The sequence below is a fragment of the Antechinus flavipes genome, chromosome X, assembly GCF_016432865.1.
Source record: "Antechinus flavipes isolate AdamAnt ecotype Samford, QLD, Australia chromosome X, AdamAnt_v2, whole genome shotgun sequence".
NCBI lineage: Eukaryota > Metazoa > Chordata > Mammalia > Dasyuromorphia > Dasyuridae > Antechinus > Antechinus flavipes.
This window is the reverse complement of record NC_067404.1, coordinates 45,618,791-45,632,949: the sequence shown is the minus strand read 5'-3', so window position 1 is coordinate 45,632,949 and position 14,159 is coordinate 45,618,791. Positions and strand designations below refer to the sequence as shown.

Here is a 14,159-nt window from a genome sequence, read left to right as displayed (position 1 = left end):
CGGAGGCAACCCACTGGAGTATCCAATGGGAGCCCTGGGCGAGGGGCGCTCTCGGGGTGATTAAGGGAAGGGGGGAGGCCGGAGCCTGGCACGGGGAGCCTGACATCTGGTGAGCCGTCGCCGGCCCCTCCCCCGTCAGCGAGCCCCCGGAGAGGCGAGGGCTCGGACAGCAGCGGCAGCCCCGCCGGCCGCCGCCGTGAGCGCCACCTGATCGTTAGACCTGCCCACTCGGCACTGCCCACGCGCCGCCGCCGCCGCCGCCTCCCGCCGTCCGCCTTTTGTGCCGCGCGCGCTCCCCCGCACACACACACACACACACACACACACACACACACACACACACACACGCACACTCGCGCGTACCCGCACACGCTTAGCCAGCCCCGCGCGACACACACCCCGGCTGACTCCCTACACCCTGTGCCCCGAGGCGCCGGCGAGCAGCCGCGGCGGACCCTTCTCCTTTGTGTGGCCGCGGCCGGCCGGCCGGCGCAGGCCGCCCTCGGACCCGGCACGCGGAGCCATGCCGCATCGCGCCGCCGCCAGCACCGCCGCCTCCTCCCCGGACCCGGCCGGCGCCAGCCTGGCCTCCCTGGAGCTCGACTCGGCGGCCATGGAGCACTATGTGCAGGTCCGCATCTTCAAGATCATCGTGATCGGCGACTCGAACGTGGGCAAGACGTGCCTGACATTCCGCTTCTGCGGCGGCACCTTTCCCGACAAGACCGAAGCCACCATCGGCGTGGACTTCAAGGAGAAGACGGTCGATATCGAGGGCGAGAAGATCAAGGTGATGGGGGCAGGGAGGGCGCTGGGCCCCGGCCGACGGGCTCGATCTCCGGACCCCGGCTCTGCGGCTCGGGCTCGGGGTCCCGGCCGGCGCCGGCTCGGCAGCTTGTCGAGCCACACCGTTCCCGCACCCACCCTTGCCATCTCCCTTTCCTGGTCCTCCCCCCAAAAAAAACATTTCAGGGCCCCTGGGGGAATGGTTGGTTTTCGGGATCCAATTCTTTCTTGCCCCGATAACCCGGTCCCAAGGGGACGCCTGGAAGGATGCTTGACCCCACCCCTGACCTCCGACCCCTAGCGGACCGGGCTTGCCCCTGGGGTGGGGCGGGGTGGGGCGGGGAGGAGATCCGAGGTTGCTGCAGGTGCTCTAGAGGAGGGGGGAGTGGTTTATGAGGCCGCTTCCCGAGATCGGGAACTGCAGAAACCTTAGAGACATCTCAGTCAAACCTCCTCGTTTTTAGAGACGGGAAACTGAGGCCCAGAGAGGGGAAGGAGTCTGTCCCAAACCGCACAGCTAGAGATTTCACAGCCCTGATTTCAAGCCGGGTCCTCCCCCTGGCCCCACTCGCAGCTAAGTGACTCCCCGGTCTGATAGTACGGCCGCTGTCCAGCACCAGAGAAAGGGTGTTTCCCTAGGAGAAAAACTCTTTGTATTCCCTAAATGACTCCGGACTCCCAAGAGTCTCCAGCCTCGAGAACAAGAGGCTCTGCTGTCTATTCTCCGTCCCCACGGGTAGCGATGCCAGTTTTTCCCACACACACCCCCTCCCGGAGCCGGGGCCCCTGGCAGATGCAGACAACCGATTCCCTGAGCTTTGCTGAAACGAAGACCCCATTATTGGAGAACGATATAAAATACATTGTTCTTGAAAAGGAGGGGGGAGGGCCCCCAACCCAAACAGTATAGCCCTTTTAAGGTACATAACTGCCTACAGATTTATCGCAGGGTATTTTTCGGTCTGTGGAATGGATCCCAAAGCACTTTGTAGACGGGCAGATTTCCTTCCATACCCTGGCTGCCATTAAGCTACAAGCCAGTTTGGCCAAGCAGTGCTTGGAATGGGGGGGGGGATGGAGGGGGAGGGAAGAATGGCAGGCAGCAGGGAAGAAGGCTGCTCGATTTTATATTGGAATTGAATGAAGGTTGGCTGGGCTGGGGAATTCTTAAAGAGCCACAAGGGCTCTTGGAGACTCTTGGGCCAGGACCCTTGCTGTACTTAGACAAAGCATATTAGGGAGCCTTATGTGCTGTGATTTGAGAGGCTCCTCAACCTTGAGTGCCCCAAACTTTTCTCGACACCCAACTTGCTTCCTGATGTTGCATTATTAGTCATTGGTATTGTCTCATTGGCTCTATAGAATATCTGGAAGCAGAAAGATGTCCTCCAGGCTCCCTCAAAAAAAAAAAAAAAAAAGAGGATTTCCATTAGCCAGCTGATAGCTTAGCCTCTGAGATAAGATCCAGGTTAGGGATGTTCCAGTGTTTGTGGGTTGGTAGAGAGAGGGCCCTGAGAGTGGCTATGTTTAGCGAGGATATAGGGGATCCCTCAGTGTGTCTGCTTGTGGATGAAGTAAAAACCAGACTAGAATGGTGAGCAGGGGAAAGCAGGAACAAACCCAAGGGAATGGGATTAGAAAACTGAAGAGTTCAAAGGGACCTCAGAGGTCACCTAGTTCTATCCATGAACAGGGACCTGGGCAACATTTATTCTGTTTCATTTTGTTTTTTAAAGATCTTACCCTTTTTTGGAGATCTTCACTAATGAAGAGTTCATCCTCCCAAAACAGCCCATTCCCCCTTTTAAAACATCAATGTTTTCTTGATGGCTTTCATTTTTAAAGTATAATCATCTCTAGACATACCACCCTACCCACCACCCAGCTGAGATTTCACTTGTAACAAAGAGAAGCAATTAAGTACAAAGCTCTTGACAGCAGCTGCCTCTTCTGAAGCATATATGACACTCAGCTCCTGTAGGCCCCCACTTCTCTGATCATTACAATAACAAAGCTTTCATTTTAGTGTGGGGGGGTATTGTTTGTTTACCTTGTTATTAATTATGTTTATTATCCTCCTAGTTCTACTTCTTTTGACCGGCACCAGTCCATGTTACTCTGGATCCCTCACATTCATGATTTTCCCATAGAGCAATAATCTGAGTACATTTCTTTTTGTCGGGCCATTCCCTAACCAAAGGACACTTATTTTCCTTCCAATTGTTTGCTGCACACTTTACCTGCAAACACTTGACTTCCTTGGGATGGCTGGGATCATTTAATTGCACTTTGCTGCTTACTAGTGTGATCCTGAGCAAGTCACTTCCTTCTCTGGGACCACACCGGTGGTGACTGTTGTCTTTGCACTGACTCCTTTGCTGGCTTGTGAGGAAATGCTCTGTCAGCCTGAAAATGGTGGAGAAATGGGAGTTTTTCTTAGGATTCCAATCACTGGAGCTGAAACTCTTCAAGTCCATCACTTAGTACAGGGCATTGTTCTTCCTTCCCAAAGCCAGGCTGGTGATTCGGGAGAATCTGGCACAGGCACACGAGAAGGCTTTCAGACCTCCCATAGTGGCTCAAAGCACAAGCAGCTTCTGTTCCTCCAGGGTTCTGACATTTACAAAGCCCGTTCCTGGACAATAGCCCTGTGGGGAACTCTGATCAATGCAGTGACCAACTGTGACCTCAGAGGCTTGACAGTGAAGTGTGCCCTCTATGGCAAAGGTACTCAGTGAGGCATTTATTGCCAGACAAGGCCAGTGTGTTAATCTGCTTTGTTTAATGGTTACTTCCTTCTTACAAGGGAGGGTTCTAGGATGATGGTGCTGGTGCGGCTGTGTGTGTGTGTGTGTGTGTGTGTGTGTGTGTTGGTGGGGGCGAGTGAGTCATTGGAAAATGACAGTGATATTTTAAAAAACCGCATCAACAAACACGTGTGTGTGTGTGTGTGTGTGTTTGTGTGTACATATACATACATAGCCCTAGGAAGGAGTAGAGGAATTATTTTCTCATTTTACAAAAGAGGAAACTGAGGCTCAAGGATAGGCTAAAACTTGCCCATGCTCCCATCACTGAAGCTAGAGCTAGTAAGTAGGAATTTCAGTGGACTACAGGTTTAGCCTATGTCCTGTTCTACCACAAACTACCGCAAAAGAACTGGGGAGACTTTCATATCAGGGCTATTGATCATTGATTGCAAGACCCTGATCCTGATCTCCTTTTGGGGTTTATTAGCTTTGAGCATCAGCAGCTGGACAGTGAAGGGGTGGCCCTGGTAGGTTGGAGACATTGGTATAGGAGGAGAGAGAAGTTCCCATTAGAGAGGGAGAGGGGGCCAGTCCCAGCACCATAAAGCAGTATTTTGATGGAGAAAGAGTCCCATGCCTGCAGCAGACCTCTGTCTGCCATTGTCCCCAAAGGAACTGGAGAATGGGAGCTGTGACCTTGCCTCTTGGGGGCCTCTGAAAGGCCAGCTTTCATGAATGAAGGTGGCAGAAAACAGATCAGCTAGAGTACTTTGAGGTTTGTTTGGAGAAGATATTTCCTTGGTTATCTTTTCCCCCACCTCCTTCCTCTCCTTCTACTTTGGAGCTTCTCAAGGAGGGAGTGCCAAAACCACCCAGCTAGGGGGTACCTGCCAAAGGTTCCCCCTTTGTGAGAGAGATTCTGCTGGCTAATTCTCAGAATGTAATGATCTAGCCCTAGAAGAAAGTTCAGAGTAGACGGCCCTGTTTACTATAGCTGGAGGCTCAATATTAAGGATTCATAGGAATATTGGAAATCATGGTGGAAGAAATGACCAGAGGCTGAGGATCCCAGCAGATGTGGATCCTGGGGAGTCACAGAAGAGAGGATAGAGATTGGGGGGGAGCACAGAAGAGCTGGATAAGGACATCCGGGACCTCAAGAGAGTCATGATAGAGCTGGACTGAAGTGAAGGATATTATGGGAAAGAAAGAAATCTAGGATGTCATGAGAAAACTGCAGACCTAGTTCCCATTCTGGCCCAAAGCCTGTCCTGTTTGGTCTCCCAGAATAACATGTAGATCATCCCTTTAGGGGATCTGGGGTGGAGGGGTGAACAGTGATTTGATGATAGAGGCTCTTTTATAGCTTTAAGGTTTGCAAAGCACTTTTATCAACAACCCTCCTGGGAGATATGGGGTGGAAATCCCTATCCATTGTTCTCCTTTCACTGATGAGAAACTTGAAGCACTGAAGTGAGGAAGGTGCCTAGGACTACACAAACTACTTTCTTGTTTTGTTTAATTGATGCTCTTTAAAAAACACCAACCCATAAATTGACATCACCTCTCCCATGTAACAGACCAGGACGAGTTGGCCATGTTTGATGATCTATGTCTCATTCTGCACCTGTAGTCCACCACCTCTCTGACAGAAGTGTGCTTCCTCTTCAGTCTGCTGAAATCAGGATTGGTCACAGCATCAGAGTTCTGATGTCTTTCCCTTTGATGTGCTATTCTCCTTTCCAGCAACTTGATTATTATATAAATTGTTCTCTTAGTTCTCCCCACACCATTCTCTGTGTTCTGCTGGTCTCTTTCTTGGAGAGGGTGGAGCCCTAGCCCTGATTGACAGCCAGGTCATGAGGGGGGAGCTGCAGAACCAAGAAGACCCCTCCCCCCTTCCAGAAATTGGACTCGGCATCTGTGTGCCTTTGGCAAGGTTTAAAAATTATGCATAGGCTATCCCTTCCACATTTGAAAATGATGCTCCTTGAGTGTTACTGTTCCCTGGAGGCTTTGAGAAACACACGTGATTTATTAAAAAATAAATCCCAGTGGACCACAGAGAGCAGGATTTTCCAGGCTTACAGATAAGTGCATTTCCAGCAAAGCATAAGAAGAAGTATCCTTTGTTTTTAACCCCCCTCTCCACAGTAGAATACTGGACATGTCTGCCTCTTCTGCCTCTGCTCCCTCCCCATCCCAGTATTTTCAGCCAGGTGCAACCTGGGTAAAATGATTCCCATCTTGGCCTTTACTCAGTGAGTACTCTTGGGCCAATCCCATCCTCTCTGTGGACCTCAGTTTCCCCTTCAATGAAATTCGAGGGAGCCTTATACTAGAAGGGTCCTGAACCTGAGAGCCCTTAACTTAAAAAAAAAAAATCTATTGATTGCTGTATTTCAATAGAATTAGTTTCCTTTGTAATCCTCTGTATTTTATTTTGTGCATTTAAAAGCATGATTGTGAAAAGGGAACTATGGGTTTCAGCAGCCACTGCCCGAGGCCTTCAAGGAGCTTCCGAAAGGTGGAGAAGTCTCTGAGCTCTCGGAAACCTAACCTATGAATTTCTGGGGCAATCTGGAAGGGGGGAATTAAGGAGGAGGAAGGAATCCTAAAAGACGGGAATGCACTTTGGTTACTAGGCAACCAGGAGCCCTTTTGTCTCCCCTCACTTAATGGAATGGATGACTATTTTTTAGCACCTCCCCTTCCCAGCCACCCTCAGCTAATTGGGACCTGGTCTCCCAGATCTTGAAGACTTGAGAAAGGAGCCATCCTGTAGCTCACTCCTAGGAGAACATGCCTCTGGAAGTTGGGAGCTAAGAGAACATCTGTTTCTCCACGACTCCCTGAATCCCTTAGAATGATCCAAGAGAGGGGTGTCAGGGAATTCCAACTCTTTGGGTGGTCAGAGTTGAAAAGGGTATGTGAAGGGAGGCTAGTGCAGTGGGAATAGGCAGTGGGCCTGGCTTTGCCAGATCAGCATCTATTTGGGAGGTAGAATACTTTCTTTCACTGAGTCAAGGCTTTCTCATGTAAAATGAAGAGATGACCTTTCCAGTCCAGAATTTTCCCTGTGATGTGGATATCCAGACAAAGATTCCTGGAGGCCCGGAATGTCCTTTTTTGAGTTGGATCATGGGATTGAGAGCTGGGGAGAGTTCCCTTCTTTACAGATGAAGAAGCTAAGGCCCAGAGTATTCAAATGATTTGCTCACATCACCACCTAACAAATTTGAAGTGCTCCAAATACTTTTATTTCCAATAATAATCCATTGTGAGTCAGCCATCCAGGGGTTTTGTAGCATTCAGCCTGTAAGGCTACCAACCAGTTCCATCAGTTTTTCCATTAAGAAGTAAGACTACTTTTGAAATTATTCAAAACAACATCATTAGTGTTTTAAGAAGAGGGGCCCAGCCCTAATGTTGGAAAGCCCATTTCCCCAGCCAGATCCTGGGAGGTATGCTGACCAGGCGGACAAATGGAATTCTAGAGCTGTCATCCTACTCTTTTGAAAGTTTTGAGGGGGTTTGAAGAGCTTGGTAGTTATTCTGTCTTGCTTTATAGGTTCCAAATTCCCCTTCCTCTCTCCACCTCCACTTGCCCTTGACAGTAAATAATAGAAATACTTCAATCTTTGCACAGTACAAATGGTCCCCGGCTCATCCATGTTCCAGAAAATTTTATTGTGAGTAACTTGTTTGAAGTTTGGACTTTTGTTTTTGTGGAAACATTGTAATATGGACTGATGTGATTACCAGTCCAGCCCACAGCAGCCTACTTAGTCCACAGTGTAGCTGAGATGGAGTACTCATTGTACTTATTCAGGGTATGGAGAGATAACAAAGGAGGAGGAAGAGGAAGAAGACAAAGTTTCCATTCCTGTGCTTAGATTAAAGGCCAGGCTTGGGCAAAATTTGGAACTAGGTGGCATTCGGACTTAGCAGTTCTCATTTTCTCCCTCCCGTTTCTATGGCCCCATTGAGTGTCCCAGTGACCTCATGCTGCCCACTGTAGCACCCTCCCTCCCAGGCCTGCCTTAGCCCTCATGCTCCTCAGTGAGTGGATATGTGAATTGAACTTGGATTTAGAAGGTTCAGGTTTCATGTTACCAATTGGATACCCCTGGATAAATCTCTTCTCGCCAAGTCTTTCGTTTCCTTGGAAGGAGAAGCCAGTACTGCCTATCCTCCTGGTCTAGTGTCTAAGGGCTCTTTGAGCAGTTGTCTCCCTTTTCGTCCTCCCCTCTTCCCCATTAGAACTGCTATTTCCAGAGGGAAAGCAGATCTCATCAGAGCATTAGGAGGAAAAAGGCTTGATTTATATTTAGGTAAGTATGACTGATGGTCCTGTAGTCCTCCAAAAATTATCTGTATTTTTGAAAGAAAAGGCTTGTTAATCCCAGTGAATCTAATACATTTCACATTTCCTACAGCCTGGACAAAGTGAAGAATGAAGAGAAACAATTGCCAGCAGCGGCAGGAGGAAGAGACAGAGATTTGGGGGCTGGTGATGGTCACTTTGATCAACAAACATCTATTAAATGTCTGATCATGTGCCAGGCCCTATGCTAGACACTGCAGATGTGAAGATATGAAAAAACCAGACTATAGGGGTGTTGTAGGTCATCCAGGCCAGGGCTTCTTCAACTTTTTCCACTGGCAACATCTTTTGGCCCGAGAAATTTTTATGTGACCCTGGGTGTATAGGTATATGAAATAAGAATATAAATCAAACATTTCTTGAGGATAAATCATAATTTCATGACCTCCACATTCAGTTACGAGATCTCATATGGGGTCGCCAACCATAGTTGAAGAGCTGGGATCTAGTCCAACTGTCTCATTTTACATATAGGGAAACTGAGGACCAGAGAAGTTTTGTGTCATGCCCCATAGCGTATAGGTAGAAACAGAGCTAGAATTCAAATCTAGGACCTTTGTCTTCAAATCTAGCACTCTTTACATTGTCTCTCTTATGTAATATTAGGTTCTTTAGTTAGTGAATATGTGTCTTAGTTCCTTACTAGACTATGAGAACAGGGACTGGATCTTAACCTAAAATTGTATAGTCCTCAGTGCCCCAAAATAGTGTTTTATGCATGGCTAGTGCTTAATAAGTGTTTGTTGAAAAGCTATGGTAACAAAGAGAAATCTTAGCCTGGCTTGGAAGATAATTTCCAGATACTGAACCAAGCCACCCCCCCAAGAATGCCAGGACTACTCCCAGGCAAGGGAGAAGGGAAGGCCCAGCCTTTCAGGCTGAATCCAGTTGGCTCAGGGAGAACTTTCCCCTCCTGGGCTGGGGCCCTAGAGCTACTCTACTGAAACCTCGAAGCTCCAATCCTGGCTCCCTCAACAGTTGGCCAGGACCTTTGAGCCCCAGTCCCCCCATGTGATCTCACTTTCAAGGTGTAAATAAGGGCACAGATGTGAAAGTACATAGCCTGGAGCTGGGAATTGATAGGAGGGAGAGGTGTGTGTGTGTGTGTGTGTGTGTGTGTGGTGTGTGTGTGTGTGTGTGTGTGAGAGAGAGAGAGAGAGAGAGAGAGAGAGAGAGAGAGAGAGAGAGAGAGAGAGAGAGAGAGAGAGAGAGAGAGAGAGAGATTTTGGCTGCAACTGTATAAAGGGTTTACTGGGGAGAGGAGAAACAAGATGATACTGTTTTCACATGGCCTTCAATTACATGAGAACAGTGCCTAGCATACACTAGGCACTCAATACATGCTTGTTTCTCTTCCCCCTTTCAGATGTGGAGAGAAATGTAATATTTGTGTGTGCTCTCAGCTGCTTGCCTGTCTGTATTGAGGAGGCTATTACAAGTAACTGGCTGGGGGGGGGGATCAGGGCAGAGTTTAAATTGGAACAACAAGAACGCTGACTTGTGTATCTAATACTTTGATCTAAAAAGCAGTTTCTGTGTCACAGCCCTGTGAAGTAGGTAGTGCAAATATTGTTAGCCTCATTTTGCAGATGAGGAAACTGAGGCACAGAGAGGTGAAATAACTTGACATCTAATCCAATGGATATTATCTAGTTTACAAAGCAAGAGACTGAGGCCCAGAAGTGATATTGCTTGGTCTTTAGTCATAGCTAGTCAGTGTAAGAACTGAGACTAGAACTGGTGAATCCCAAACTACTTCTTTCTATCTACTACCCCAAGAGGGGTCCAACCATTTTGGAAGTAGCAAAGCAAGCTTTCAGAAGCGGGGCACCCTCTTGTCCTGATACAATTAGAGTATCACAATGAGGAAACCAAATACTTCTTCCACTCCCTTTCCACGCCACCACTCCCCACCCCTTACCAGATATTTTTAGAGCATTAGTGTTAATGCATCTCTTTATACCTTCGGGCTTTTTGGGATTCAGCTTCTTGGAGTATAAAAAGTAACAGGGTCACAGATTTCTACTTGAGAATTGTACCTGCTAACCTCCTCCTGCTCCCCAGCCTGATTTGGGCTTCCCTTGGCCTTTCCTACTGTTAAACTGTTAAGGGGGTAGTGGTCTCTTCCACTGAGAGGAGGCCACAGTCTTTGCTGTCACAAGCAAATTCTCTACAGAGGCTGGATGACCTCCTCCAGGGATATCTGCATTGGACTCAGTGTTATTAAGCACATGTTTACTAAACACCATTGGGTGATCTCTAAGGGTCATGGAATATTGAAGCAGAAGCCTTCAGGGATACTAGAGAGGGAGGGTGTTTCTGAACTAGGTATGAGCTCATACTTGGATCACAGAGCTGACTCAGAAGTAGAGGGGCCCCTAATTCAAACCCCTTATTTTACAGATGGGGAGGCTCTGGTCCAGAGAAGAAAGGTAATTTCTCTTAGATCCTACAGGAAGTAAATAGCAAAACTGGGGTTCAAAAGCAGGTCTTCTGATTCTGAATCTTGAACTCTCTTCACTCCACTTCATATTCAGCAGAGAAATTGGGAATTTTAAAATAATCCTTTTGGAAAGTAAATGATCACCTCCTAATTTAGGTGTTTAATAAATACTAATTTTTCACATAACAGATTTGCTTTAAGTGAATCACACTGTATATTCCCGGCAACACATCATCTCTGTAAATGTCAAAAAGCATTTATTAAACACAATATGTCTGGGTACACTTGGGAAGCCCATTCAGTGGAATGGTTTCTAGATTCTAAGTAGGGCCACTGGTTTGTCAGTTTCTTGGAATGGTTGCTCTTGATTTCCTGTCTTTTGAGCTCATAACCATTTTCTGGCTTGTGTTTGTCCAGCTGACATTCCAAAGAATCTGGTTGATCCACGTTTCCTCCACCCCCGATGGCACTTTCAGACAAATGTGTTCTTTTACTTCTTCACCCTTTTCCATACAGATTTCTGGACAGCTGGGGATTCTTTCTTTGGGCCCCAGGAGGGAGAGACCTCATTTCCAAGACCATTGCTGAGGAACAAAATCTTTCTGAAGTCATATCCACCGAAGCACAATTTCTTCATAGAATACAATCTAGATTAACTACTGCTCTCAAAGAACCTGTCCTATAGTTCTCAGTGTTTAGGAGAAAAAGGCAAAAGGAAAAAAAGCTTAAATCAGAGAGCCAAGAAAAAAGAGAAAAAATTATTTCTGACAGGGACTGTCCATTCATCCAAATAATTGGTATTTTTCTGTATGTATTTACCCCAATCATAAGCTTCTAGGAAGCAAAAATGTCAGAGAAGAAAGGACCCTCAGAGATTATTGAGTCCAGCCCTCTCATTTTACAAAAGAATAAACTGAGGCCCAGACAGGGGAAGAGACTTGGTTTCTGCCCTCCTGGAGCTCACCTTCTAGAGTAAGCATCTATGTACCTTCAGTCATTTCCTGCATCATGTTATTCCCTTATCCACCTTAAGGTGATTTTGAAGTAAAATAGAGGGAATCTTTGATGAACTGATATCCCCAGGAAATGGAGAGTAGGTGGGAGGGTAGGGTAATTTAGGGTAATCTCATTTTTAGTTAACTAACAATAAGTTAACAATCATTTTTTAAAAATAAATTTTATTGATATGTTACATCACCTAAATTTGCTCCCTTTCACAGAACCATACAATAAAAGTTTTTGTTTTTTTTTAAGAAAAAGACAAAAAGAATCCAGAAAAACCAATCAGTACCTTTTAAAAAATCTGTCCTTCTGTGAAAAATTCTCACACTCATGGACCATCCATGCTACAAAGGAAGGAGATATCTTTTTATATCTCTTCTTTGGGATCCAGCTTGTTTCTTCAACAAGTATTTATTAAGCAATTACTATGTTTTAGATACTTTGCAAAGTAACTAGGGATACAGAGAAAAGCAAAAATAATCCCTATCCCAAGATGCTTACTTTTTAATGGGAGAGACAACATAAAAATAGATCGAAACAAGAAAAAAGGTAGATGGATGGCCCTTGGAGAGAGGAAGCCAAATGCGACTGGGGACAAGGGCAGGAAAGGGGAACAACAAAGACTTCCTGAAGTAGATGAGATTTGAGATGAATCTTAAAGAAAAAGATTCGGAAAAAGGTCTCAGCCATTGAGATGATTGTTGCTAATGTTGGAATCTATTTCCCCATCTTAGTAAGTACAAGCAACATAGGGAAGCAAAAGAAATCCTAGATTGGGGTTTAAAACATAGCTCCTGCCACTTATTAGCTATGTGACACTGGCTAAGTCATCTAAGCAGCCTCTGGGCAGAGGAGTGGAGAGGTAGAGATGGATCATTCTGAAAGAAATGACAAGATGTAGAAGGGGAAAATCCTTATCACACAAGCAAATACAATTAGATTTGTTAAACTGGGGGAGAGGAAGGGAGAAACATAAGCTTTACTTAGTCATTGAATGAACCTTTCATGGATCTTTTAAAAGTGGGGAATTATTTTATTGATTTCATTTAACTCAGTAAAACTGTCTTTAAGTGAGTTTTGTCAAGCCCCAAATTAAACTTTCTTCTGTACTTTGGCAAGCCACGTCACTTATTTGAAAATGGGCCACTTTCTGTGAGGTGCCAGTAACTGTCCAGTTTCTTCTCTGTTTGCAATGTCCACAGGCCATGATTCTTTTTCTGTCTTTGTGTCCTCTCCTTTCTGAGTCGAGATCCCGATTCTCCTATCTTGCAGGTGCAAGTTTGGGATACTGCAGGCCAAGAACGGTTCCGCAAGAGCATGGTGGAACACTACTACCGAAATGTGCATGCTGTGGTCTTTGTCTATGATGTCACCAAAATGACTTCCTTTATCAACCTTAAGATGTGGATCCAGGAATGCAATGGGCATGCTGTCTCTCCCCTTGTCCCTAGGGTGCTTGTGGGCAACAAGTGTGACTTGAGGGGACAGATCCAGGTACCCTCCAGCCTGGCTTTGAAATTTGCCGATGCTCACAACATGCTCTTATTTGAAACATCAGCCAAGGACCCCAAAGAGAGCCAAAATGTGGAGTCGATTTTTATGTCCTTGGCCTGCCGTTTGAAGGCTCAGAAATCACTGCTGTACCGAGATCTGGAGAAGCAGCCAGGGAAGGTGCAGAAACTGGAGTTCCCACAAGACCCAAATAGTAAAACTTCCTGTCCCTGTTGAAGCAAATGATTTCAGATGAGCTATTGTTACAATTTCTTCCCCTTTCCCGTGACTCCACCAAACTGATGAACACAACTTGTTTCTGTACAAGTTGACATTAAAATATGATTTATATAGATTATCACTTGGACTCCTCTTTTGTTTTCTTTTTCGTGGGCATTTGGGGTTTCTAGATTCAGGGATAACTTTACACAATGATTTTGACAAAGTATTTTCTTCACAGTGATTATTTGAGGTAGAGAACGATAAGGAGTGTGTGTGTGTGTGTGTGTGTGTGTGTGTGTGTGTGAAACTTAGAATTATTTGCACTAGGATTGAGCTTTGGCAGTAATGGGATGGGAGGGAACTCATTTGGGGTGGTCCCAGCAGGGTGAAAAAGTAGGTCCCAGAATGGCCTGATATTTCTGTGCCACTGAATTGTATTTCTCTATGCTGGGAAAATGGGGGATGATATAGGGATTAGGGTCCAGAAGGGAGTCCAAGTGCCCCCTGCCTTTCCCTAAGGCTATATCACTGAGAATAGGGGTAGGTGAGGTGGAGCTGCTGGGGAAAGGGAAGGGAGGGAGGAAGCCTTGGGATGAGGTTTTCCTGTCCGTACATTCTAAATTTCAGAGCCAAGGAGTAAAGCACTCACTATCCTGCCTTAGTTATGATTCTGATAAGAGGTTAAATTTTTATAACACTTTATAGACATGCTTTCATTTTTCCTCATAACCAATCTCCCTTTATATAGTAAGCTCTTGGACATCACAAATTGCCATTCTTTATCTCAATTCCCCAGAAACCTAAACATAATAGATGCTTAATCAATATTTGTCAAATGAATGAGGTAGATTGTATTATTATTCTCATTTTTCAGACGAGGAGACTGAAACTTTAAGGAGGAAAATTACCTGTCCAAAGTAACCTAGCTAGAAAGTTAGTGATTTGGGGTTTGAATCCAGTTCTTCAAATTATAAACTCATTCCTTTAGACAAACTGTGTCTTATCTAACAATTTTAAATACAGCCTCCTTTCATTAGATTGATTTTTAGATTGGCTCATGCCTCAATTATCCAAGCAT

At 45.9% G+C, this 14,159-nt stretch overlaps 1 protein-coding gene across 1 annotated transcript; it reads left to right on the top strand.

The window, feature by feature from the left end:
* The first annotated feature begins 330 nt into the window (after nucleotides 1-330).
* RAB33A (RAB33A, member RAS oncogene family) lies at nucleotides 331-13,217 on the top strand. Its single transcript, XM_051967995.1, has 2 exons — nucleotides 331-790; nucleotides 12,641-13,217. The coding sequence occupies exons 1-2, from the start codon at nucleotides 524-526 to the stop codon at nucleotides 13,094-13,096; spliced, it is 723 nt and encodes a 240-aa protein (XP_051823955.1). The 5' UTR covers nucleotides 331-523; the 3' UTR covers nucleotides 13,097-13,217.
* The last annotated feature ends 942 nt before the right edge of the window (nucleotides 13,218-14,159 follow it).

What these genes read in the sequence shown, in the direction of transcription:
- RAB33A (XM_051967995.1), top strand. Translation starts at nt 524, where the DNA reads ATGCCGCATCGCGCCGCCGCCAGCACCGCCGCCTCCTCCCCGGACCCG. An exon ending in TCGAGGGCGAGAAGATCAAG is followed by an intron (nt 791 to 12,640) that starts GTGATGGGGGCA and finishes CCTATCTTGCAG; the next exon opens with GTGCAAGTTTGGGATACTGC.